At 33.5% G+C, this 27,362-nt stretch overlaps 2 protein-coding genes across 4 annotated transcripts; one reads left to right on the forward strand and one right to left on the reverse strand.

Moving 5' to 3' along the window:
* The first annotated feature begins 2,624 nt into the window (after positions 1-2,624).
* On the forward strand, positions 2,625-7,375 carry LOC100785754 (protein SMAX1-LIKE 4). Its single transcript, XM_003534857.5, has 3 exons — positions 2,625-4,252; positions 4,873-5,083; positions 5,626-7,375. The coding sequence occupies exons 1-3, from the start codon at positions 2,931-2,933 to the stop codon at positions 7,246-7,248; spliced, it is 3,156 nt and encodes a 1,051-aa protein (XP_003534905.1). The 5' UTR covers positions 2,625-2,930; the 3' UTR covers positions 7,249-7,375.
* A 6,147-nt stretch (positions 7,376-13,522) lies between these two features.
* On the reverse strand, positions 13,523-27,062 carry LOC100786267 (protein TRANSPARENT TESTA 9). 3 transcript variants are annotated; one of them, XM_006586935.4, is made up of 21 exons: positions 26,735-27,062; positions 25,762-25,813; positions 25,596-25,672; positions 25,378-25,511; positions 25,172-25,268; positions 24,973-25,030; positions 24,106-24,214; positions 23,870-23,993; positions 23,596-23,782; positions 23,117-23,442; positions 22,746-22,834; positions 22,602-22,672; positions 20,928-21,038; positions 19,905-19,970; positions 18,689-18,826; positions 17,550-17,655; positions 17,389-17,460; positions 17,217-17,275; positions 16,938-17,097; positions 14,343-14,509; positions 13,523-14,139 (listed from the first exon to the last, which is right to left on the reverse strand). In XM_006586935.4, exons 1-21 carry the CDS (start codon positions 26,785-26,787, stop codon positions 13,819-13,821), a joined length of 2,577 nt encoding a protein of 858 aa, XP_006586998.1. In that variant the 5' UTR covers positions 26,788-27,062; the 3' UTR covers positions 13,523-13,818. The 3 variants fall into 3 exon arrangements, with proteins under 3 accessions (XP_006586998.1, XP_006586999.1, XP_040861331.1); XM_006586936.4 differs by having other exon boundaries at positions 17,217-17,272; positions 26,735-27,050; XM_041005397.1 differs by having other exon boundaries at positions 13,951-14,134.
* Positions 27,063-27,362: the final 300 nt, after the last annotated feature.

Here is a 27,362-nt window from a genome sequence, read left to right on the forward strand (position 1 = left end):
TTTTGTTTCTTTTTATTCTTCAAATATACCTTAAACTCTTAAACAGATCCTAACCTTGGAATCTACGCTATATATATACTTCCAAAATCTACCTCTCCACATTCCTTAATTTTTATCTCTCCCTTTTTCTCTTTAAAAAAATGATAAATTTAAAAGTAAAGGTATATAATGATTAATTTCTCATCATGCTTCGAATCTTGCAAGGTCAGATTAATGTGACTACGTGAGGACCCATATGCTTCCTTATTATTCAGATGGTCAAAGGAATTTCTAATCGTGCGTTATTACTGATTACTACTATTTTGCTTAATAAAACTTCATATTAAGTGTATATGAGTACAAATAAAAAAGGTTAATACTACAATTCAGGAAATATGATTATTTTTGTGGATCAATTTTATGCTTTATGGCCTCAAATTAAGAAACTAATCAATTATAGTAATTAAGTCACTGAATACTTGACTCTATCTCTGTATTACTATTTTGCACTTTGTTCCTGTAAATTTAATTACCAGGTCTTGTTTATTCATCAAAGTAAGCTAATTGCTGAAGTTGCATATCTTTTCCTAATTAAAAGTAAAATCTGTCGGCATGCATGAAATTAAATATTTAAATATGAAACTTAACTCGCAATTAAGTAGTACAATTATATAAATGCTATGTACTATCTCAAGATCACAACAGATCCTAGCTACCTTTCATGCATCTCGACGAGAATCCCTTACAATGAAGATAAAATAAATATTCTTTCTCACACCCCAAAAAGAAAGAATGAAGAAAAGCAAGAAGAGAGGATAGCACTTAAATAACTAAATATATTTGATATATTGAAATGAGTAATCTTAAAGGGTAAAAACATGTTATGAAAGTAGTCAAAAAGTTCCATAGCTGAAAGTTGATAATAAAACTCTTACAGAAATGTTTTCTGGCTCGCAAGAAAAAACAAATGAGGCATCAGTGTTTGTATAAACGAAATGGGAGCACAAATGGGTGTGCATAATAACAGTATATTTCAGTTCTCTGCTTCCTTTTTTTGGTAACACAAAAGGTTTTTTTTTTAAGTGGGTTGGTTGGAAATTAGATGAGATTAATAGAAAAAGGTCATTGCAGTTTGCAGCAGCAGGAGAGAGGAGAGAGAGAGCTAAAAAAGATCCAATAATGCTGTGAAGGCATAGCAGACAGAGAGTTGCTTTTCGGGTACTTGGGGAATAAAATGCTGTCTCTCTACGAGGATTGGCGTGAAGAGAGAGAATGAAAGAGTGTGTTGTTACTTTTATTTTGCTACTACTATCTCTACTCTCTTCACAACAACCTCATTGTCATTGGTTTTGTAGCTATAAATGTTCATATAGTGAATGAGAAGACAAAGTTCAAATACTGAAATAGTGTATAATACTAGTAAGAATCAAGAAGTTTTAGGTCAGTCCATGGAACAAAATACATGAATTGTTGTGTTTTCTATTTTTATGATAAAAAATATCAAAAAAATATAATACAAATAAGAAATTATATTTTTGTATAAAAAAGATAGATGAGGCCAGAAAATAAATATATATGAAGTAAAGTATTTAAAGTGATAGAAAGAAATAAGAATAATATAGCTTACATATAATCTATCACTTTTTTTCCCGTTTTTATCTCTTTTCACCTTCCCAACTTTCTACTTTATTACCTTTTTTTGAATTTCTGCGGGGGTTGTCTGGCTATTCAAAGGATGATGTGGAAGGAGGGAAGCTTTGTGACTCCAAGTAACAATTTTGAATTGTGGGTCCCTTTTGTTGTGTTGTACTCTCAAATTTCTTACGCAACCTGATCATTTGCACAAAAATGGCACACATTGCATAAGAAAGACTATAGTTTAACTCTAAGTATATCATATCTAATTAATCAATCTGGAAATGGAATCAAATAGTTTCTCTACCCTTTTGTAATATGATCCTTTAACATGCATGCATATTGCTGTGGCAGCTAGAGCAGATGACTGCTATCTACAGCTTTTTACCCTTTTATATGCAATCCCTGATTGACACAGCTCAAATTCAGCAATAATGTGCATTGGGGCAATTGGTATTTTTTTTTTTATTAAGGTTCAACATAGTGAAGCCATACATTATTAGAAAACCGGCATTCTAATTATGAATAAGAAAATAATTAAGCTTGATGTATTAAAAATCGGATAATACCTCATTACACCACACCAGTAACACATTTATTTAGATTATAGTATAGTTTATGGACTGCACCTATAACTGTAAACTGGAGAGAGAGAACAATGAAGTGGAAATAAAAAGCTAAGCGAAAAAGCTGCTGCTTTAAGCTAAAACCAAAAGAGAATTAAACAAAAGTAAAAGGAAAAAATGGAATTAAAAAGTATATATAATATTCTTTTTAACGATATTACTGGTACGAAGTGTTCAGCAATTTTATCCATAATTAATTTCCTTTGAAGAATCAAAATGATTACCATTAATGAGATTTTTTTTAAAATTTTTTTTTATAAAACTCAAAATTAAAACTTATTTAAAGTGATGAAGTCCAATATCATTCTAACCAAAAAATATATAATATAATAAATAAGGAGTGACAAGAAGTATACTACTATAAAGAAGTAGTGAGGCCTGGTCTGGTGTTTCTAAAACTTAAACTACTTACTCTAAGCTTTGTAATACAATCTCTCTCTCTCTCTATCTTTCTTTCTTTCTCTCATTCTCATTCTCACTTTAAGTTTCTTCTCATCCTTCAGAACTAGCTTTGTTGAGTTAGTTCCAGCAGGAGGTTCCTCTAATCACAAGAGGTCTAAAACTCAAAAGGGTGGTGGTGGTGTTTGGAGAGGAACAAATATAAGAAGAGAAAGAAGAACTAGTGTGGTTCTGAAGAAAAGGTTTTTTTAACACAAAGGGGGTGTGGGGGGTGGGGTTTTATCACCGGTGATGCGCTCAGGAGCTTGTACATTGCAACAGACCCTCACAGCAGAGGCTGCTTCAGTGTTGAAGCACTCTCTCGGGTTGGCACGCAGAAGGGGCCATGCACAGGTCACCCCTCTGCATGTTGCTGCAACTTTGCTCACCCTAAGAGCCAGTTCCTTAAGAAGGGCTTGTCTCAAGTCTCAACCACAAACACAAACACATTCACACCACCCTCTTCAGTGCAGAGCCCTTGAGCTTTGCTTCAATGTTGCCCTCAACAGGCTCCCTACAACTCCTGGCCCTTTGCTCCACACACAACCCTCTCTCTCCAATGCTCTCATTGCTGCTCTCAAGAGAGCACAGGCTCACCAGAGAAGGGGGTGCATTGAGCAACAACAGCAACAACAGCAACCACCTCTTCTCACCATCAAGGTTGAGCTTGAACAGCTCATCATTTCTATCCTTGATGACCCTAGTGTTAGTAGGGTTATGAGAGAAGCTGGTTTTTCAAGCACTGTTGTTAAGAGTAATATTGAAGACACTTCTTCTTCAGCACCTTCTGTTTTCTACAACAGTTCTGGTGGTGGTGTTTTCTCTTCTCCTGGCTCACCTTCTCCCAGTGAGAAGAATAATGTTTTCAGGCAGAACCATTTCTTAGCTGCTTACACTTCTAATGAGTTTAGTAGTACTTCTCCTAATTCTTCACTTTTGTTGAAGAAGGCTTCAGTGTTTCCCATCATTGAGTCACCACCACCCTCTTCATCTAAGGAGGATATCAAGGTTGTTTTTGATGTTCTCTTGAGGAAGAAGAAGAGGAACACTGTGATAGTTGGTGATTCATTGGCACTCACTGAAGGTCTTGTGGGGGAGCTTATGGGGAAATTGGAGAGAGGAGAGGTTCCTGATGAGTTGAAGTCAACACATTTCATCAAGTTTCAGCTTGCATCACCGGTTTCTTTGAGGTTCATGAAAAGGGATGAAGTGGAGATGAGTCTTTCTGCACTGAAGAGGAAGGTGGATTCTGTTGTTGTATCAGGTGGAGGAGGAGCCATTTTCTATGTTGGAGACTTGAAGTGGACAGTGGAATTAGGAACAAGTGAAAAAGAGGAAGGTGGTGATGTTTGTGGCTATAATTATTATTATAACCCTGTTGATCATCTCGTTGCTGAGATAGGGAAGTTGTTTTGTGACTCCAATAACACTACTAAGGTGTGGCTTTTGGCCACAGCAAGTTATCAAACATACATGAGGTGCCAAATGAGGCAACCCCCTCTTGAGACTCAGTGGTCTCTTCAAGCTGTTCCTGTTCCATCAGGTGGACTTGGCTTGAGTCTTCATGCTTCAAGGTAATAATTAATCTCTTGCTTAATCACTTTCATTAGTTTTTTCATCAGTAGAAATTAAAGACAATATCAAAAAATTTACATCAAAACTCAAGTATCTTGCTGAACGAAGATCCCTTGACTCAGTTTCATTAGTTTAATACCAAAAAATGTAATTAATAATTAATTTGAGAGGTTAATTTGCTTCGCATTTTGTTGCTAAGTACTACGTACGGTCTCTGGACTAGTGCCAGAAGACACTGTCAAAAGCATGGTTGGCTGGTAAGGTAGACGTGAAGCAGTGCCTTTCTGCTTCAACTTTGTTTTTGTCAGTATATATAGAACCTCTTGACATTACAGATTCACATGGTGTTGTGTAGAAGGAACCATGTTATACTTTACCAAAAGGAAAAGAAAGAAGAATGAGTTATATATAATTATATATTATTCCTTTATTACAAACGTTTCATTTTCTCAAAACATGATTTTACAGTAACCTTTTGGAAGGTAGCATGAAAATGTTACAAGAATATTGTAAAGTACACCAACTAGCTTCTGATGATGCAGAATATATTCAAAACACCAAAAGTGCTATTTGGTTACTGTTGGATGTTCATTGAATCTTTCTGCACTCATTTTTGCAGTGTTCATGATTCAAAGATGACAATCTCCCAGAATCCATCCAATATGATGGAAACAAAGCTCTTCAGTAGCAAAAAGGAGGAACAGGATAAACTCAACTGTTGTGAAGAATGTGCCTCCAGTTATGAAAAAGAAGCTCAGTTGTTCAAACCAGGCCAGAAGAAACTGTTACCATCCTGGCTTCAGTCTCATACCACCGAAGCCCATCAAAAGGTAGCAAAATTTTAACTTTTTTTCCTTGAATCTGAATGATATAATCATACATTAACACATAAGTAGTTAAGATTAAAACAAAAAAGTCACTTTTTAAAACACTAGGACTTGTGTGTTTTGTGTTTCAATCTTAACTATTTATAATAAAATCTAATTATCAAGACTTATCATAGACGATGTATTAATATATTCCTTGTAGAATATCTTAGCAAATTACAAATTTTTTAGAAGTATTATAACAAATCCAAGTTAAAAATTTGTTGAGGTATTCTGTTTAGAAAACAAATGGGAGTATATTACAATATGAACAAATTTGTTTTTAGAATTTAATACATTATGTACTTAAAAGTTTTACACTCTCAATCAATCAAACATCATTATTTGCATGACTCATAAGATAATTATTATAAATTATAAAAGTCAACAAACTTGTTAAATTTATTATACCTGACATTGTGCGATTGAATGAATGATGATGCACTATTCATTCTTGTTTCTATTGTTTGAGACAGTGTCTTATGAACAAATTCAATGTTTTTCAGGATGAGTTAGCTCAGCTGAAAAGGAAATGGAACAGACTATGCCACTGTCTGCACCAGAGCAAGCAGCCTCAGAACCATTGGAGCAACACTTTACATGGCAATTATCACAGTTCAAATGGCAACAAGATCTACCATTACAATTCATCATATCCCTGGTGGCCAAACCAAGGCACTAGTGTCTTCACAGATTCAAGCTCCATATCTTTTGCTGATTCACCTCCAAAACCAGCTTATAGCTCCAACAACAACATTGTGCCTCGGTTCAGGCGCCAGCAATCATGCACCATTGAGTTCAATTTCAGTGATGTCACTCAGAAAAAGCCATCCACAACAGCCTTGGATTCTCTCAAGGGCATGGAAGGTAATAATAGTAGTGAAGTAAAGATTACTCTTGCTCTTGGAAATTCAACATTCGGTGGTGGTTCGGGGCAAACGGTGGAAAATATCATAACTACTACTGATAGAACACTGCGACGAGCTCATATTTGTAAACTGTTGCAGGAGAATGTTCCATGGCAATCTGAGACAATTCCTTCCATAGCTGAGGCATTGGTTGATTCCAAATCAGCAAAGCAAAGTTCCACTACTTGGCTTTTATTACAAGGAACTGACTCTATTGGAAAAACAAGGTTGGCACGTGCCATTGCAGAATCAGTGTTTGGCTCAGTTGATTTTCTCCTTCACTTGGACATGCTGAAAAACAACAACAAAGAGAATTCAGCTGATATAGTGGCTGGAGCATTGAAAAGCCATGAAAAGGTTGTGGTTCTGATAGAAAGTTTGGATTTTGCAGATGCCCAGTTCAGGAAGTTTCTTGCAGATGGGTTTGAAACTGCAAAGTTTGGAAATTTAAGCATGAATGAGAAGAGTTCAGGCCAAGCAATATTCATATTGACCAATGGTGACACTAGGAGCAATGAAGAGAAGAAAACCAATAACTCAGTGATGAAGTTGGTGTTGCAGATAAGTGAAACCAAACCTAGTTTGGAGTCTTCATCACCTAGTTTGGGTCAGAAGAGAAGGGCTGAAGTACTGGATTTGTTTACCAATGTCAAGAGTCCAAGGGTTGAGGAGAAAGAGGAGGGTAAGAAAGTCTTTTCAAGGCATTCAAGCTTCAACAACCTTGACCTGAACATGAAAGCTGATGAAGAAGAGGATGATGATGGAAGTAGTCCAATATCAAGTGATTTGACAAGGGAAACAGTGGTTGATCAACTTGAGTTAATTGAGAACCGGTTTGAGTTTAATGAAGGTCCAGAGAGGGAGAGGGAGAGGGAGGTGACACAAATGTTTCTGTCAAGGATAAAAGAGTCTTTTGAGGAGGTATATGATGATGATAATGGTGATGGGGTGGTGGTGAATTTTACTGTAGAGGAGAGGGTGATAGAGGAAATTGGTGTGGGGTTTGGTAATTTTACTAACAGCATGTTTGAGAAATGGCTGAAAGACATTTTTCAAAGCAGTTTATTACAGACAGTTGTTAACTTTGGTGATGGGGGGAAGGAGAGGGGTATAGGTTTTACACTTTGTTGGGGTGGTAAAGGAGATAGGAAATCGGATAGTGATGGGTTCATGGGTTCATGTTTGCCCAAGAATGTCCAAGTTAACTACTTCATGGATTGATGATGATGACTGACTTTGGATAGTGGGTGGGGGGTTTCTTTGTAAAATGTAAAATGCAAGTCATAGGCTTTGTGTAACTGCTAATTTTCATTATAGAATGTGTTTGGTTTTTCTTCTGCTTTCAAAACCTTTTTGTCAATCACTTCTTACCGCACTTATTTTGAATTTCTTTTTCTACTGTGAGTTTAATTTCTATGCATCTTCTAAGTTTAGACTGTCATTTGATTAATTAAAAATCATAATAAATATGATTTTTATGATAATTATTATAAAAATGAATAAATTTATCATATCTAAATATTTTGTGATTGGATATGAGTATAAAAGGGGTTATTAAAATGTGCAAATACTAGTTACTCTTTTATAATTGCCAAAATATATAAGAATCCAATGGTTTTGTTCATCCATTTGTCAGGAATGTTACTGAATCCAAGTCTGTCGGGGAATAAAGGTAGGGGTGTCTGGAATAATACTGTGTCTTGCTGTTTGATCCATGAATTGAAGATGTTGAGTGCATGCTTTACAATTATGAGCAGCATCTTGTTATGACATCAATGAATTTATATTTTGAGGAGCTGGTGTATTTGAAAAAAATTATAAATTATAGGTAACATTATATATCATGGACTTAAAGATGAAGTTTGTCCATTTGCACATACTTGGTCATGTCTTATTAAGGCACAACTATATATGAGCCATTAAAATGTAGGCAGTGCTCTTCTAAAATGATCTTGTCTTTAATGATGCTTTTTATTTAATTTAAAATGTATTGTGATCTCAATTTCCTAAAAATTTAAGGTGCATACAATTTTATTTGCTTATTTTAGGAGACCAATTTATATTGTCCTCAAGTTGCTGAATTAATCCCCTCAATCCATGTTTTAAAATTTGCAGGTGAGTATGAACAGTTTATGTTGGTATATGGAACAATATAAAGATTGCAGTGTACTATAAATATTTCTTGCACATGGGTTTTTAAATATGATCATTTGTTTGACAATAATTTTAATGAGGACTTTTTATGCTAATGATTGTCTGCAATAGAGTGATCCATCCACATAATGTTTCTTCCAAATAGCATGTGCATCTCTAGTTAGAGGAGTCCACTCTCCTCGACCATTGTGAAATACATAACTACACATTGTAAAGGTTTACCTATTCCATTAGCAAATTCTATTGTGATTCAACCCTTGTATTTCTCATATATAAAGTGGGAGGTTATGTAACCTTAATTAAGTTAAGAAGAGAATTGGAGCTACCAAAAACTTTGAAGGAATTTGAAAAGTCATTGATCTTCGCTTATGTCACTGTTGAGGTTGCAAATCAATTATTAGGTTGCAAATCATTGAGATTGTGAAACAGTGCCGAAATTATTGTACTTAGCTGTAGCTAGTAGATTAAGTAACCACTATAATAAACAGAGTTTGTAAGTGATCCATATTCAGTAACCATTGGCCCGTAAGGGACAAACTAGTCATCTTGTTTCACCCGTGACTTTATCATATAAATTTGTAAATATTTTCTTCCTTAATATGCTATAGTTTAATATAATCTAAATTTTAGAGTAGGTCATATTAAGATTTTAACTAAAGCTTTGCGACTGCAATTTCAGCTACGATGTCAAGGTTTTTGGGATTTATTTATAATTTACTATAATATTAAATATCACAAATTCACAATGAGTAGCCACACTTTAAAATCTTGCATCACATGATGATTTATCCATTTGTTTGCATCTACATTTTTGAAGCAACTGATCTCTAATTATTTGGGTTCAATTTTTCTTCTTCTTACATTTGATGTAAAAATACCACTTTACAACATGTGTAAAAACACTCTATCTATAGATTCTACCAATCACATTGTAACCATTCACTTTAATTACATCAATGCAGTTCATGTAATTCACATGAATTGTGTTAAAAAAATAATCAACTTGTCAACAATAACTGTATTTTGATAAATATTTCCAAGAATATGTTATTTCACGAGTTTCTATAGAAACATTAATTATGTTTGGAAAAAAATGCAAATATATAGATTCTCTTATTTTGAGTTTTATTAATTTTCCCCCATTATTCTTGTGTTGTTGCTTTTAATCCATGTCCTTCGGCCATGCACAAATATATATGCACCAACCCAATGAAAACCAAAAATAAGACTCCACTACTACAAGACATTGACGCTTTCTGGTTCCAATTTATTTCTTCAAAATTCTTTATCATTGCTTTGACCTTAAAGTTTGCATGATTGAACGGCGTATGTTGGTCCTGTCTTCCCATCTTAGAACACCATCATGCCTTTGATTTTCTGCGTTAGATTAAGATATGATCGTAAAATTTTTATATTTCTTTAGTAAAAGCACTTGAGTGTCTTGCTGTTTTAATTATGTAAAGTTACTCTATGATAGCTGAATGATAGATATCTCTTCAATATAATTGAATTACAGTGTGGCCCATATTAATAATGGACCACAGCAGGAAACATATTCTACATGGAGATTAAAAACAAAATTATTACGAGACCATGTATAATTAATTAGTAGTTTCATTCTATGAGAACAAAATACAGATTTTGCAGTATGAAAAAAAAAAATCAACAATAATAAAATGATAATTTACAGTTGTACCCAAAAAAAGTATACGTTACAGTATATGTTCAATCTACACCATTTTAAAAAGTTGCAAACTAAATTCATTTCATGTGACTAAAGTAACTGCAAGCTGTGTATGAAATAAAAGTAGATCGTATATATACCTTTCTTGAGATTTAATAAACATATAAAAATTTAATTTTTTAGAAATTAATTACAGTATTTTCTGTTATTAAATCTTCACTAAAAAAATACTCCTTCAATTTTATTTTATTTTTAAAATGCTTAAACTATTTCTGTAAAAAATATTTATGGTTTGAGTAAAAAATGAATACAAGAATAAACATTTAACATTTAAAAATATTTTATTACAATTTAGTAATCAGATACCACATTAAACATTCAATTAGTTAACTTAGAATTGAGTAGGATTATTATAGACAATGGTTAAGGTAATTGTTTAATTTTATATATATATTATCAGTGCAAAAAAATTATATACTATCAATTAATTAGAAATTATTTTAGTTAATTATTAAAAAAAATCTTATCGCTTATGACGATTTATTATTAAATGAAAGACAATGTAAAATTTTATACAATATCAATACATTTTAATTAAATTCTTTAAGATAAAGTAAAGGTAATTTTTAGCTTCCCTAGATTAAACCACATTGTTCAATTCTTTATATATAAGTCCAGTTTAAACGCGTAAAGTGGATTATATGAATCACGATCAAATAGATAGGGGGGGACTCTGCCGTTTTCATTTGATTTAGTTTACATGGTTTTATTCTGGTTGTCACTTTCTTCTTTAACCATGAGAAGAAATAGTAAAGCATGTGATAGGGTAGAGTTTTTCCAAAAGATGTGTAGCTCTTACTAAGATTTCATAATTACAAACTCCATTTTGGTGTCTTTTGTGATGTTATAGGGAGGACACCTTCATTGTTTTGGGTCCCTCGCTTTCTGATTGAATTAGTGCTCTAAAAGAGCTATCAATGGTGTTGTTCAGTTGGAAATAAAAGTGTACACAATGATATAATTGTTTTGTCCAATCATCAGTGTTGAGAATGCAATAAGTTAAAACCTTTTCAAAAGAATAGAGGATGAATAACCTATAAAAATTAATTAGCGCAATAAGCCTGAAATCATTACGGTTGTAGTGTTGGTGTGCTTTATCTTAATTCTTAAGTGATGTATATAATTTTTTATTAATACAAGATTTAGGATAAAGGTAGATAGCCGATTTAAAATTAAGGCAAATTGTCAATGATAATCAGAATATAAAGATTATATAGACGGATGATTTTTTTAGTTAAACTTAATTCATGCAATTATGAAGATGATTAAAATGCCTACCAAATGAAAATTGAAAAAATAATACAAAATGTGATGTAACCGTGCCATGCGAGAAGCTCTCCTCACGAATTGCTATGAGAATGTTTTGGGTTTGGAGCTAAGATAAAAGAGTATACTAGTTTACTAGACTTAACATACTGATTAGTATAATTATTTCCAATTTTGTTTTTCCTTAATTTGGCATTTTCTTGGTACTATTTCTGCCCTCTCAACTATCTAATACAAAATTAAAACAAAAATTATAGTAATTAGCTTTAAAATAATTAAATTTGTAGAAAAACTAATATGCGTGGTCCATTCAAGTGTCTGAGTGTTTCATGTTTGATTTTCCTTAAGTAATTAAAATCTTGTATTTAAATTTTATGAATAAAAAAAATCCTACTAAAAGAACTACCTCCACCACTGTAAAAAATTTCGGCTCAAGGACAATTACCTTCCATTAAAAATACTTGTAATCCTAAACGAAAGAGGTCTAAAAGAAAATTTAAAAAAATGTCCAAGAATTTCTTCCAAAAACAAAATTCTGAGTTAAAGTAAGGTGCCTCACCCTTCCACGCTACAGTCTTAATGAGAATGCACAGTGATATATATATATAGGGATGTACTGCAAGCAAGAATTGAAATTGCATGTGAAAAAATAGTAGCAACACACTATTTATTATTTGTTAAAATTTATTAGAAATTATATGCGTCTTATTATCTTAACTAATAGAAAAGAGTATGTCCATAGGAGTGTATTAGACAGAGCAAAATTTTAGTTACTGTTTGTTTTTATTCCATAATTTTTTTTAAAAAATGTCATTATTATTTTTATTACTATTATCTTTTAATAAAATTAAAGAAAAACTAAACGGATTCAAAATCAAGTATTTGATTATTTTAAATAGTAATAGAATGTCACAACTAAAAAAATCATTAAAAAAATAACCTAACATATTATAGATATTCTCAATTTAAATTATACAACTACTTTTTTTAAAATATTTTTTTTACTACACCACGGGTACTCTTTATAGGAATACTTAAAAAAAAACACTAAAACTAACCAAACATATAGATATTTCCAATTTAAATAGAAATATTTTTTTAAGAATTTTTGTCTATCCCACATGTATCTTTTAAGGAAGACAATTGTTTTGCTTGAACTTTTTAAGATCAATATGGGATTGGAAGACAACCTCTCTAAAAATTTAACGCAATACATACCAAAAACTCAAAATCAAAATCACAGATTAAATTAGAACAATTTCGTGTCAATAGTTAAGTTGGAACAACTTTGTATAAAAAAAAATGTCTAATTCTAAAATTAAATAAGTTGAAACTATGCTTGGATATTGGAATGTGCCCTGAAACAGGAGCCCAACAATTCCTGGTGTTTCATGCATTACCCCATCAATCATAGTGACACTCCTCACTAGCAGCAGCATCTTCATTCCTATCACCCCAATTATATGTCGCCAAAGGGACAATGTGGGGACTACGAGGAGCTACCACTAAAGTTTTTCCTAAGTTAGTACATATTTTCTTACAGTTACATTTTTTTCATTTGATAACTTTTTTTAGTTCAAAAATATTTTTTTAAGTCGAGAGAAACCAATCATACAAAAGTGGGTCTTTCTATTTAAAGAAAAAGAATATGTACTATGAGAGGACTAAAATAATTTCCCCATTTGATGATACAGACACACGGTGTCGGCGTAATAAGTGCACAAAACAGTGGAGTGTGAACATGAGTAAATTCAATTTAGTGTTTTTAATCCAACTTATCTCTGTAATTTTATCTGGTAAATACGAATGCGTGTGAGCAGTGTTCTTTGGAGAGCATTGTCAAAGCATTTTTTATACTTATTCTTATTCAGACCTTTCGAGATTTAAAAAAAAAAAAATCAATACTCTCACAATATTTCTACGTTGCTATTAACATAATACTTCCATATGGTGCACAATTGTTCATTAATCTTGCGTGCTCAAACCTTGGGGAGGCTTCCATTAAGTTAAATATAAACCACAAAAAACTTTTCGACCGAATCTAGTTTGATCCTGTTAAGTGATTTCCCAACTTTTCAACATTGCAAGAAAATGCAGAATATGATTAGAGTATGTGTGAATGCAGAATATGATTTGTGTGTGTGTGTGTGTGAGAGAGAGAGAGAGAGAGAGAGAGAGAGAATTCATCCATGTATGACAAATTGACAATTCAACTCAAAGTCATCAGCAATTCCTCATGATATGAAACGAATCGTTAGCTAGCCAGACCTATCATCATTCCATAATCCAAATAATTAAGCAATAGCTCGTTAAAATAAATAGATACTTGTCTGGACAAGAAGGAATAAAACTTTCTTTACGGGGTTCCCTCAAATATACATTTGTTACAGAGCTTAGCAACAATGTAATACAAACAAAAATATGGGGCCTAGGTTAGAGCTCCTAAAGAATGAAAGGCAGCAAAAGGAAAAGACTAATATACAAAAAGAATGACACTAAACCACAGTAGCTAATCTACAAATTTGGTATGTCTATTTGGAGGATATACAAAAAAAGGGTGACCGACTTAATAATTTCCCACCCCTTGAATAGAAAACCACATGTTATTGCAAATAAAGTCAAAGACCTTACACCGAATTGGGAGGTGTTGTTGAATGTGAAGAGGAATCCTCCTCTGGGCCTGATAAATCCAACGCGGTTTCAAGGTTAAGCAAAGGCTTTAGTCTTCTGTGAACCTCGTCACTCAGAAAATTAATCTCTTCAAGAATCATGGATAAAGCAGACTTGCAAGACTCCTCATCCCTGAACGCCAATGTCCATCTTCCATCGACAAAAGCTTTTGTCTTTAATTTCCTGTTGGGGTTGAACTTGGCAGGATCCAGAACAGGTAAAGAAGATGGTCGGATCCGCAGATGTAACCATCTTGGGTGTTTATCATCAATCCTGGGCTAAAAAATGAAGACAAGATTATTGTGAAATTATATACTGAGTCATCAAAGTAAAAATAATTGTAAAATTCAATTTTTCCAATTCACTCTTTCATTCTTTGTCAAACTCTAAACCAACAACAAAAATTTGTGCCATTGTTGTCGGCTAACCAAACTACTTGATTCAAAATAAAAATGCAAAGGTGGCAAACAAATATACATACATTGCACCCAGCCAAAGGTGCAGCAACCCGAATAACTCCATAGAGCTTCTTCATTGGCAACTCTTCTGCTAGCACAAGCCACCCAGATGTTCCTGCAGAGATTGCTAGAAAGCAAAAATGGCGCTCTTTGCCCCTTTCGAAAGCAATTCTACAAGGCACAGCATTAACTGCCAATGGAAAATAAGAGCAATTTTACCAAAAAACAGTTGATTGTCAACCTACAATAATATTATGTAACTCTGTTCTAACAAGGAGTTACAAGTAAAGAAACATATTCACAGACAATAAAAAGAGAGAAAGAAACACCCTCAATTTAGTCCTCCAAAGTAACACAATTGTAAGTCTTCTAAAAAATTTGTCATCAAATTAACCTCTCAAAAGATCTAAAATGTCAGTGTGGTTGTCCTTATGAAGGACTAAAGTAGTAAGAGACAAAGAATCTGAGGGACTAATTTGGTTACTAAGAATGAAATACTACCAACTGAACGATGTTTAATAAGTGTTTGTTATTATTATGATTAAATACAAAATTTTACAGAAAGTAAAGTATGAATGGTCCCAGAATTGAGAAACTCCTACAGAGAGAATGAAGTCTGTCCAAACTACCAAATACACACATAATAACTGCCTCCTAACCCCTACTTACATCATGTACTAGGAATACATGGCTGCTATATAACTGATAACGTCCTTCATACATAGACACATAACTACTACATAACTGTCCTGCACTATTAAACACACGACTATCCCAACATTGCAGTATTCTACATCCTGTGAATGTATGTGTATGAAGGTTTTGATGATGCCAAGACAAAAGCAACATAAGTTTTATTTCAAGTCCAAATCAAGACCAAGAAAACAAAGATCAAGAAGAAAGTTAAATCTTAGTCTATCTTTGTTTAAAAGAGTCTCTTAGTGATTGCAAAGATTTGACCTCACAACATAGTTTTTAAATTGATTATAAAAAGGTTTTAAAATACTTTTAACGTTTTCTGAAAAAGACATTTTTCCACTGACAATTAATTACCAGGCATGGTAATCGATTACCAGAAGCAAAATTATTTTTAAAAGCTTTTTTAGAAAATTTGAAATTTAAAATTTAAAATTTGAAAGCTGTAATCGATTACCACTTGTCTGTAATCGATTATCAGTAACAGAACTATAAAAATTTAAATTGAAAAGTCATGACTCCTCTTTACATAACTGTGTAATCGATTACCAAAGAGTTGTAATCGATTACCAGTAGGGAAATTTTAAAAGTTACTCTGAAAAGTCACATCCCTTCATAAGTTTTTGAAAAACCACCAAAGGTCTATAAATATGTGACTTATCTACGAAAGTTTTTAGAGAGTTTTTTCAGAACCTTATTGTCTTATCCTCTCAAAAACGAATCATTAGCCAAAGACTTGCAAATCAATTAAGGATTCTTCTAAGAACTTCATCTTGTATCTTCTTCTCTAAAAAAGAAAAACATTTGTACTTTCTTTAAAGACTTATTGAGATCAAGAGGTTGTTCATCTCTTGAATTGTGAGTTTCCTGAATACAAGGGAAATAGATCTCTCAGGTGTTTAGAAGTTGTAAAAAGGATTTTTACAAAGTTAGTGGAAATCTCAAGTAGGTTGCTTGAGGACTGGTCGTAGACACAGGAAGTGGCCGAACCAGGATAAACTGAGTTTGCATTTCTCTCTTCCCTATCTTGATTACTTTATCTTGTATATTTTATTTATCTTGCACACTGGACTTTCAAATCCTATCAACTAATGTGGTGAGGTGATCATGATACTGATTTTGGCAGACCAAATTGAGGGTTTCCTATAAAAAAGAGTACCATCAAGAGAGAAAAATAAAACTACAATTTGCACAATAAATTATTTTCTAGAAAATTGCCAACATTCCTTCACATTTCAACTGGGCACAATTTTCTCTCTCTCTCTGCAGTTAGGTTTATTTCCAAACAATGTGTATTGGTTTCATGTAACTATTAATTGGTGAAACTGACATAGCATGTTTATAATGCATTTTAGAATCTTGGCTTTATAAGGCCATTAACCCTCCAGTACACATGAAAAACAGCTCTTCAACATACCATTTCTAAAACTCATTTTAGGCACAGTATTATGAAAAACAAAATAGGAAAACCAAATTATTCCCCCTTTTCCCCTGTCTAAAGGAAAAGGGAGAGGGAATACAGCATAGGGTCCAGCTGCATGGGATATGAATAATAGGATCTTGGAAATATAAGATATGTGTATGTTTTGGTACTATTCAAAATAGGGTATCCATCAGAATTAGGAGTTCTAATGATAGCACACAAATTATAAATTTCCATCTCAAATCAGGAGTACTTGATTATCATGTCATGTTTTATTACTATTAGTGATGCTCTCAAACTATGTTATGCAATTATGATAACTACAGAGTTTATTCTGCTCCCCTGTCCCCTCGCAACACACACCAAAATCCCCAGGTTCTTCTCTTCTTTCTTCTTTTTTCCATTTGAACTGTCCTATGTCTAAGTAATAACTTCAACATATGTAAAAAGTAAAAACAGTCAAGAGAGAATACAGAAAACTCCAGTTATGAACATTTACCAAGGCTGACTTCAGTTCCTGGTTTTGGGCCTGAAACATCAAGTCCAGAAGTTTGGGCACGAGAATTTGCTGGGAGATCACCAGGAGGATAAATAAGAGGTTTCTCAGGCAAAGGTCTACCTAGAGTGAATATTTGAAGCTGGTGCAGAACTACAAATACCTAAAAGAAAGAGTGGGGCATGCAATTCATGAAAAACCAGAATTGAAAAGTCCAACAGTGTTAGCATGTATGCTATAGTGCACTTTAAAGAAAATAACAGGCAAAGAATAAGTACAGACCTTCACTAGTTCATGCATTTTTTCTCCAGCAGCAAATGATGAGCCCTCAGGTATATCTTCTGTACAAACAGAAACATCAATTAAGGGCACTCTTACTATTCTCTCCATAACCACCAGCCAAAGGAAAAAAACGAATATTGTAACAGCTCCATGGTTGATGGTACAAGCTTACCTTCTGAAGATAGCATCTGAGAAGGAAAAAGTATGCACTTTGGTTCTTTAGGAGGGTATGATGACTCCATTGCTACAGGTAGAAAACTATTTGGTTATAGCACAAAAGTAAAACACTTGAACATAGAAATCCATTAAGCACAAGATAAGTTATAAAATCACCTTTTTTGCATTTTCTCCACTCATTGCAAAGAACTGTAATAAGAAGATCGGGCCAGAAACCTCTAACCTCCTTTACAAGAGCAGTAGCAGAATTCTTGTATGAAACCTGTATTTGGGAGGAAAAAGATGCAACGACTATTGGGAGATGCAAATAGCAGATATGAGATTCATATATTGAATGCATTGATAATAACCAAATGGAAATATGGTAAATTCATGTCAATACCCATGCATTCAACATATTAATTGACTATTAATTATTTCATATATGCCATTGGCACATATGCTTCAATGCAAGCAATCATCATACAAACCATCAACAGAGTCACTCACTCACTCATTGACTAGGTTTGCAAATCAAAGAACCATAATTCACTTTAAAAACTTGAACCTTTTGGAATTTAGAAATAACCCCCATTCCATCCCAAAACTAGCAACGAAAGTTTTATCCCACTTGGTGAAGTTGGCTACATAGATCATACGACACCATTGTTAAAGATCAAATTCTCAAGAATATTATTCACAATTCCAACCCAAAACTAGGATTAATAAAAACTTCGTACCCCATTGCCCAGAGGCTCTTCGCTATGCGAAGGTATGGGGGAGGGATGTTGTACGCAGCCTTACCCTTGCATATGCAAAGAGGCTGTTTCCGGATTCGAACCCATGACCAACAAGTCACCAAGGCACAACTTTACCGCTGCACCAAGGCAAAACTAGGATTAATATAAAAAAAAAAATCATAGATGGCGATACTTGAAAAGCATGAAAGCTTTTTGTGTAATTTGTATCAGTATCTTCTCTCAAACTACTCTTAAATTCCTTCAAAGATTTATGAAAATGATATTAGGAAAGGTAGAAAGAAATTTTAACTTCATAATAGTAAGCAATAACCATATTTGAGGAAATATTCAGCAACTTCAATAAAAAGGTCTACATAAGAATAATTGAGTCTTCGCAAGTTATACATCTGGAAGAACATAAAACAGATAATGAACCAAGATATTCCTTGTGCCGCACTCAAAAATCACTTCAATAAACTAAGCAAAGAGGTGGACATCCTATATATACAAACAATATACAATAGGTGCATGCATTAATTCTGTGGGTGCTGCTGGTAAAGCCTAATATGTTCTTACTTGCAGCAATTCCAGGTGATGACTATTGAATTCTGCCTCGCTGTAAGGAAGCAACTGGCGTAAAAGCCAACCACCATCCCACAGTGTCTCTGCAGATATATTAGAACGGCAAAAGAGACTCACTAATGCATCGAGCACCTGAAAAATGCATGCACACACACACACACACACATTATACATAATTAAATTACTAAACATAATGTGATAGAACTTGGTATTGCAGAAATGGTAAATATGGAGACCAACTCTAAAATTCAGAGTAGCCTTGTAGAACAGCAAGAAAAAACACAGAAAGAGATAAAAGTATTGCTAACAATACTAGGAACAACTAATCATTATATGTTTATGTAAAGCATTCATCTATGTTGTCAAAACTAGATCAGACTAGATGGTAGAACTGGGACCAGACATTAGATCATTTCATTTAACCCCAAAAACCAGTTAAATCGGGCAAACCAAGCATAACCAGTTCACTGGAAAAAAATACTTATTTATTATAAGAAAAACCAATATTATGATGATTAATACAATTCTTACCTACTATTATCATGATTGATAATTTTATCAATTATATTTATTTAGTTTCCTATTGCAGTTGCCAATGAATATTATGACATATTTGATTTAATTTCATATTTAATTTTGAATATTGTGTGTCATGAGTTATGACATTTATAAGTGAAATTTAATTTGTATTATTATGAAGTTATCAATATTATGTTATACATATATAATATCAACAAACACATCCTTGAGTCTTATTTCCCTTAAACTTGCTACAGCCTCCAAGGTAGGATTCTGTTTATCAGTTTATGCCATCTCTTGGGTCTTTGGTCAATGGCTGTTTCAAGTTGCTATTTCTGATATGAAGAGACACTGGGCAGCCTTCCTTTGCTGCATTCTTGAGTTTCTCTCATGCTCCGTGTTGTATTTAATTTCTTATGTTTTAGAGAATATATTATCTTTCCCCAGTTGTACTTTACCTCCTTTCTCTCTAATATAATTCCTTTTCTATTTAAAAAAAAAAAAAGACATCATTGAGTGGAGTCTACAAATTTACAACCTACTATAAGGAGCCAGTTAGCCAACTATGCAAGTGCTACAGTTCCATTATCTTAAATGAAAAGATATGCCAACCAATAAGGAGTCAAGGACTTTTACAAAGTATAGATGGAACTATTACATAAACAAGACTCAACGAGATGCAAACACGTACCTGAAATCTAGGCACACGAGGGCTCATAAGAAAATCAGAAGGCAGAAAAGATAACCCATATTGCTCCTGTAAAACATGGTAAACAAAAACTAAGGAAGCTAATATCATGTGAAGGAGCTTCTAAATATTAGTAAGAAAAACACAATGGAACATATAACTTGCTCCACAAATACATCACAAAATTAAGTGAATCAAATCAAACATTAATACAATTTAGATAGAATCTATTAGAAATTATCAAAACAGATTCAAAATTTCAAATAGCCAATTAGTAAGTATTTATATTGACCCTGTGATACATAGATACTCCAAATAGGCTCGCGCATCCATACCAAAACTGATACTCATAATTCACCTGCATTTGTGTTTTTGGTGTATGCTTTTATTTTTGGATATCCACCACCCTCAAAGTACTTGCCAACCTCAAAATTATAATATATGGACTCGGGAGATGGATAACTTGAAACTTAGTCTAGGATGGGACAATCACGTGCAGATGTTTCTTTTACACATATGATATACATATTTTATTTAATAACTAATATATAATGTTCTCCCAGTATCTTAAAAAAATGTCAGTATTTTAAGTATTGTATCATATCAGATGCTTGTTCCGTCTGGACCCATGAACAAAATATCCCACCAATTTGACAAGATATTTTGTTTCATCCCCACTTGAGCCAAAGTCAATTATGATTCGTTCATCCCAACCCCAACCTGAATCAGTGTCCTACAATTTTTTAAAAATTTATACTTTAACAATTATGTGTTAATAAAAAACTTTTAAACTTAATGAATAGCTTTATATAACATGATATTATATTTATATTGATATTATTAGTTTTGAAATATATATTGAATATATCTTAATTGGGTTTTATACTTCTTTAATTCTATGGTTTAGTTAAACATAATGTTAATATTAATATATTATGTGAATATATTGGGTTGACCCAATCTTGTCTCATATTATCTTTTCAAATAAAGGACTGCTACTAACACTTAAAAACAAGGACTGCAAACCTTGATCTTTTCAAGATAGACATCAAGCTCACATCCACTGCCATCCCTCATCAAGCTATTTTCAGAAGAAAAAAGTTGATCTTCACCTGAAGCCTCACCAACCAAAGCTTGCTACAGAAATATACAATATCAATCAAATAACATACAACAATAAACCAAATTCATCAAAAGTGGAAAGAAGCACCACTTCACTAGATTAAAACTATGAGCTATCTTCCCCTACTACAGAAATGAGCCCTATTTCAAAATGAACGAAAAAAAATCAATAAACTATCTGGCAAATAACCTTCCTAGGTAAACATGTCAAATCCTCCACCATATCATTGTTTCTTCCACCAACCAAAGAGATTAGAATACCTTCCTAAGATAATTATTCAAGACATTATGTAGATCAGGTTTTCACACATCCTAACTTTATTTCCTCAAAACAAAAGCTCCTTGCCAAAACTTAATTCAGATAAATTCTAAACACAAGTCAATAGTTGATTTTTACTAGTATTTCAAATTTGCAATTGCTGCCATCAACAATTGTTTCCCTTTTCTTTTTTCTATCCACAAAACAACTTTCTTATTCTTCCTTTGCACTCTAAGCATTGAATGAAGCCTTCTCCAGCAACTTCTACTACATGTATAGAATATCACATCAAAGAATAGTAGGGATGTTAATATGTGCCATTTAGGCTATTAAAAGAAAGTCTCGACATCTCATTTTTGCAGACAATATAGTCCTAGTTGAAAATAGTCGAGAAAGGAAATAAATGAGAAGTTAGTGATGAATGAATATGGCTCTCATTTAAATAGAAGTAGAATGTAAATTTAGCAGGAAGCACACCAATCCTAACTTTGAGGATCATACAAAACAAGAAATAGATGGAGATCTAAACCATTGAATTCAAGAAAGGAGAAAGAAATGGAGTGATTTTAGTGTTATGATTTATGACAGAAAGATACCACTCTAACTTAAGGAAATTTTTTACCAGTTATAGGACCTAGGATGTTGTATGACACAGAATGTTGGGCGGTAAAAAGTCAATAGAATAAAATCAATGTTGCATTAGATAAGTGGATATACTAGACAAGATTAGGAATAATTTTTTATTGAGGAAGTTGGGGTAGTACCTTTCGTAGAATAGAAAAAAATACAAAAAAGGTAGAACTTTGCCTTGGGCGATTCATGCATGTGTGTAGGATAATTGTAGAAGCTGCAATTAGGGAAATTGATCATACAAACGGTAGCCTAATCTCTAGAGGCAGGGATACCAAGAATCTAGTGGGAAAAGGCTACATTATAGGTTGCTGTATTTGCAGATCTTTTAATAATGGCACTTGAAGGTAAATTCAACAGTAATCGTAAAAATGCTAGTCAGGATAAAGTCCTAACGAAAAGAAATAATAATAATAATATCACTTCCTGAGCTCTAATACTCAACTTCTCTGCATATTTGGCATAAAATGCCACATTTAATATGGCCAGCAAATCTTAAAATACAGAATACGGGACATCATCTACAGCAGCAACAATATAACCTTGTGGGATAATTTATTACAAAAATTTGGGCTGTGGATATCAATAGTAGAAATCCTACCTGATGCACCATATTGACAAATGGAGGCAAAAACCAATAGTCAAATGCTTATAAATATAAAATGGGCAAAATGGAAGATGCAACGTACCAATAACTGTTTCTTGTGCTGTTTGCGTTGTGGAAGAATTCCAAGCCTATCTAGCATTGATTCATCAAGTTCTACAGAACAAGATATATTAAGAAAACAGAAATGATGGCAATGGTAAAGCAAACAGATATTCACTGGCACAACCTTTAGTTTGCAGTAGAGTGGCAAGAACACTCAAAGAACCCCAAACTAGTACATCATCCCCTTTAGTAACATATGAAAGCAAAACCTCCCTACATCAATTAGAGTAGACATGATGACAAAAAATTCATCAGAATTGTTAGCAAAAGTCCAAGAATTAGAATACTACTTTTTTATTTGATAGAATAGAAATTGCATGTTGTCACTTCAATTACTCAGTAAAAACTATAGGAATAATAATTTGAGCTCGCCTGGCAAGTTTACAAATGCTTCCAGATCCAAAGATAAGAAGAAAACACAAGTGAACTGTTTTCAATCTATTAATATATCAACAAAAATCAAGTTTAAATTCAGGTGAAAAGAGAGACCTTTACCTTAAAGCCAAATTTGAACTGCTACAATTATCTTCTGACATAACACTTTCTGGGTCGAAACCTGAAGAACTAGAAGAGTTTGGCACATTCACTGTCAAGCATCCTGCATTGCCCTTGGCAATATTATCATCATCTGGTTCTTGGCTTATGGATGTAAGACCAAATTCAGAGATATAGCCATTGACTTTACCCCTAGAAAATCTTGTAAAGGTCTCTAAGGGATAAAAAAGAGCAACGACTATGGTATTTGCCAAATCTTTGATCTTGACTATCCTTAAGATGCAACAAAGTAAGTAGAGAGAAGTGACAACACCACTTTGCATGTCCTGTATTAATGTGCTACTAAACATTAATAAGAACACGCTGTATAATAAATATTAAATAAAAATCCCTCCAAGAAAAAATCTTTTAGAGATCCTTGAACAGATGCAAATGTTGATCAAAGTGAACATAGAAAGACATAAAGAGAAGTTCCATACATTAGCATCCACTACTCTCAGGGAAGGAAGAAGTAACGGAAAAATCAGAAGCATCAAAATGCTGTCTGTTATTAGCCTCGCAACATCAGGAATTCCAGCAGAGATAACATCGCTAAAGTAATACAGGTTATCCTCAATTTCATCTACAGCAGCAATAATTGTAGAAGTTGAATCTGGGCATGGATTTCTGTCTCGGTAACAATAATTTCTCTATCAGGAAAGAAGAAAATCTGAAGTTAATATGCCAAAGAGAAAAGAAGATATGATGTCTTACTTGAGTGTTTCAGAGACCAGTCTATTTAAATCCATACATTGATTCCTAAAAAATGAAACCAGGTTCGAGAAGTAATCGGTGTGAGGTACACTGGTTATATATCTATTAACGCATTCATCCCCAACTGAAAAGTGTACAGCCAATTGTCAGAAAATTAAATATTTTTGCATCATAAGATAACTGAGTTCAGGAAAAAAAAATGGAGGGGGAAGGCCACGTAAAATAGTAAATCTTACCATGATAAACATTAAGGGTCACAGTACGTACAGCAGTGCGAATCATGTTCTCCTCATGAAAGGCAAAGCGTATTGCCTCAACATACAGTGGAAATGAAACTACTTCATCCTAAATGCATAGAAAAATATAAAAACATTTAGAGATGTAGGAAACAAAGAATTATCTGACATCTCCTTCCCAGAAAAAACATTATTGAAAAAAATGGTTAAATTACTCAGTTGGATTATTTGGAAATTTACAAGACCCAAACTATAATTTTTTTAATTAGGTCCTGAATCATGTATATTTTTTAATTGAGTTCCTAGGGTTTTTAAAACCGCCATAAATTGTCATTTTCCAACGGTTTCAAGCAACTATAAACTAACCCCAGAGACCTACTATTTTAATTTGGGATCCAATTTAAAAAATCAGTTTAGGAACCTACTTGAAAATTACCAAATATTTTAGGGACCAACTGAGTAATTTAACCAAAAAAAAAAATCAACTAAGCTTGAAAGACTGAGCAAAAACAGATGGCCAACTGTGCATATATCCATAAAATTAATAATCTCACAAGATGGACTGTTACAGCTTACAGGAATACCAATTGTTCAACAGGTTTCTGGTTCAAATCTATTCTCTGTATTTAAACAGTTAATTTTTTATCCTTCCATTCATTTCTTTTTTTGATACCAAGAACTTTCAACACAAAGAATCTTCCTTAAAACATGTATTGCCCACTTTTTATAGCCAACAGCTAGAAAAATAAATCAAAAATCACTCTCAACTCTTTTTCCATTTTAAAGCCTTAAATATTATTGTTATTAAGACCATCTTACAGGTCTCCCTTAAGCTAAAATTCTGAATAATTATCAGAATAAACTTACATTGCGAGTCTTCACAAGCAGAGAAATTGTATTCTTGTTCAATTTTCCACTTATTGCTCTTCAATGACCAGAAGACATTTAACCAAAGAACTAGTTAGCAAAATTATACAAAGGAGGATCAACAAATTAATAAAACCCCAGAAAACAGACTTCATGAATCATAAACTTTCATTCAACAATAGGATGCATCAAAACGAACCTTAAAAAGGATATGTAGTATGACAATAGCTCTTCGTTGTGAAAGTCGAATGAATATGTAATTAGGTAGTTCATATGTTCATTACTAAACATATAATCTGCAAAAGGTACAAAAAAGACGATTATTTTGACCGTCAACGTTGTTAAATCTAGCCGAGAAACTAATGTAACTGCATAATAGGGAACTGTATTTGGCAATCAACATACATATAGCGTGTTCACTTCTTAGGTTCTGGATCATAATGCTCACTGTCTGTAGCAACTGAAGTGGAATACTAACGGTTCTGCTAAGTTTAAGAACACGTACAAACTCTGCCACAACTTGCTTTTCCATGAAGAATCTGCCACAAGCCATGATATATAAATTGCCAGCACTAAACAAACTTTACTGAGTAGTGAGTAACATAAGCACAAGGGAATCTCACTCAAAAAAGCTTGGGTCGTGTTGGTCACCATATGTTATCAACTCCGCAATAGATCTCAGTGCCTCAATAACAAAATCCTTCCACACATTACACAATTTAGAAAACTAGGAAAACCATGAAAAACGAGTCAAAGAATGTTCTGAGATTAGGATGAAGTTATTATTACCTTATTAACCTCGTTTACTATCTGAACTTTCGCCAATTGATCAGTTAAGTACCTATGCACCATAAGGCAGCAAGACAACACTTAATGAATAAACAAAATATCAGTGAAGTTTACCCGATCATTTTTTATATTATCATTAAGCATACAAAATGAACTTCAAGTCAACATTAAAGAAATCACAACCGAGTTAGCATTAGCAACAAGACTCATATCCTCTATCCCCTTCTCCCAATCCCCTTATAAAATGCTGACAACAAAATAAGAAATGCCTCCAAGAGAGAGCCCCAATCTTTCTCTTTGTTATACATATATTTTACCAGGGGGGGACATGATTGGCACCTGGCAAATTTGGAGACACGACAAGGGATTTGTTGCAGAAAAGAAACTAATGCTCTAAATGATACCTATGGAACACACAGCTCTGTGCATTTTTATCATTTAAAATAAGAAAAATGCAAGCAACACATTCCTTGTTAGCTAAAATTTATTGTGAATCACAAAATTGTGCAGGTTTCATTCCTAATTTGATAAACCCACTCTTGATTGTGTACTTTCCAATAAACTTTAGCCAACAATAGAGTGTGTTACAGTCACTCCACTGCAAACAAAACCAGTCAATTACATATCCAGTTACCATAACCAATGGAGCATTTTCTGTTCTTCTCAGTCCCTCTCGCTCGCTCTCTGGTGTTATGCACTAAATCAAATTATACCTTGCAACTATTATAATTCAAATCAACAGGTCAAATAGTACGGTAAGTTAGGAAGAGCAGAAAAGTTCAAAAGCCCAAACTCTTCACTTCAATTCAAGCATCCAGCCACAAACAGAAACAACTAAAACAAAAATTCACACACTACAGGTCTCAGGCATAATTGAATCATCGATCGGCCGAAAAAGGAATGCAGATTTTGTCTTTAATTCAATTTGTGTGTTCCAATTTAGGTGGCATTTTACGCAATTTGGAACGCAAACCTGAGATGATCCAAGGTGAAACGATCTCTGGATCTCCAGAAGGAAAACCACATGGTTGTGCGGATCACAGCGCCGAATTGAGCTCACTGAAATTCATGCTGGAATCGAATTCGAAACTTCCGAGCAGCTTCAGAAGAGAGAGAGAGAGAGAGAGAGAGAGAGAGAGAAAGAAAGTAGGGTTTTCGAAAGATCGCGATGAGAGAGACTATCACCGAAAGAAGCAGGAACACTTGGCCTCAAATTAACGAACCAGGTAGAAGAAGAAGAAGTTTAAGAAGAATTTCAAGGAATCTTGAAAAGTGATGCAATTTGTCATAATTATTATTTTATTTCATTTAAATTAACAATTAAATAACAACAAGAAGGGACTTGCCACTTGCAGACCGGGATCTGGATTCGACCCAGTTCATCGCATTATGAGGATCGGGTTTGAGCAACATCTTTTTCTTGCCCCAATACGAATCTAAATGGGCCGCTTTCAGTAGTTTCCACGGAATTGTTATTGGCCCCTCCAAAATTGTTTTTATCCCTATCATGCAAGTGCAATTACCAAAATATCTTTTCTTTCTTTTTTCTCCCAGCACCCACCCCACTCCTCTCTTCCTTCCCCCCCCCTTCCCTTAGGTAT

Source organism: Glycine max, chromosome 9 (assembly GCF_000004515.6).
Source record: "Glycine max cultivar Williams 82 chromosome 9, Glycine_max_v4.0, whole genome shotgun sequence".
NCBI lineage: Eukaryota > Viridiplantae > Streptophyta > Magnoliopsida > Fabales > Fabaceae > Glycine > Glycine max.

What these genes read in the sequence shown, in the direction of transcription:
- LOC100785754 (XM_003534857.5), top strand. Translation starts at nt 2,931, where the DNA reads ATGCGCTCAGGAGCTTGTACATTGCAACAGACCCTCACAGCAGAGGCT. An exon ending in TTGAGTCTTCATGCTTCAAG is followed by an intron (nt 4,253 to 4,872) that starts GTAATAATTAAT and finishes TCATTTTTGCAG; the next exon opens with TGTTCATGATTCAAAGATGA. An exon ending in CCACCGAAGCCCATCAAAAG is followed by an intron (nt 5,084 to 5,625) that starts GTAGCAAAATTT and finishes AATGTTTTTCAG; the next exon opens with GATGAGTTAGCTCAGCTGAA.
- LOC100786267 (XM_006586935.4), bottom strand. Translation starts at nt 26,787, where the DNA reads ATGTGGTTTTCCTTCTGGAGATCCAGAGATCGTTTCACCTTGGATCAT. An exon ending in AAGAAGTGAACACGCTATAT is followed by an intron (nt 25,269 to 25,377) that starts GTATGTTGATTG and finishes TACCTTTTGCAG; the next exon opens with ATTATATGTTTAGTAATGAA. An exon ending in AGGAACTGAAGTCAGCCTTG is followed by an intron (nt 14,510 to 16,937) that starts GTAAATGTTCAT and finishes TTCCATTGGCAG; the next exon opens with TTAATGCTGTGCCTTGTAGA.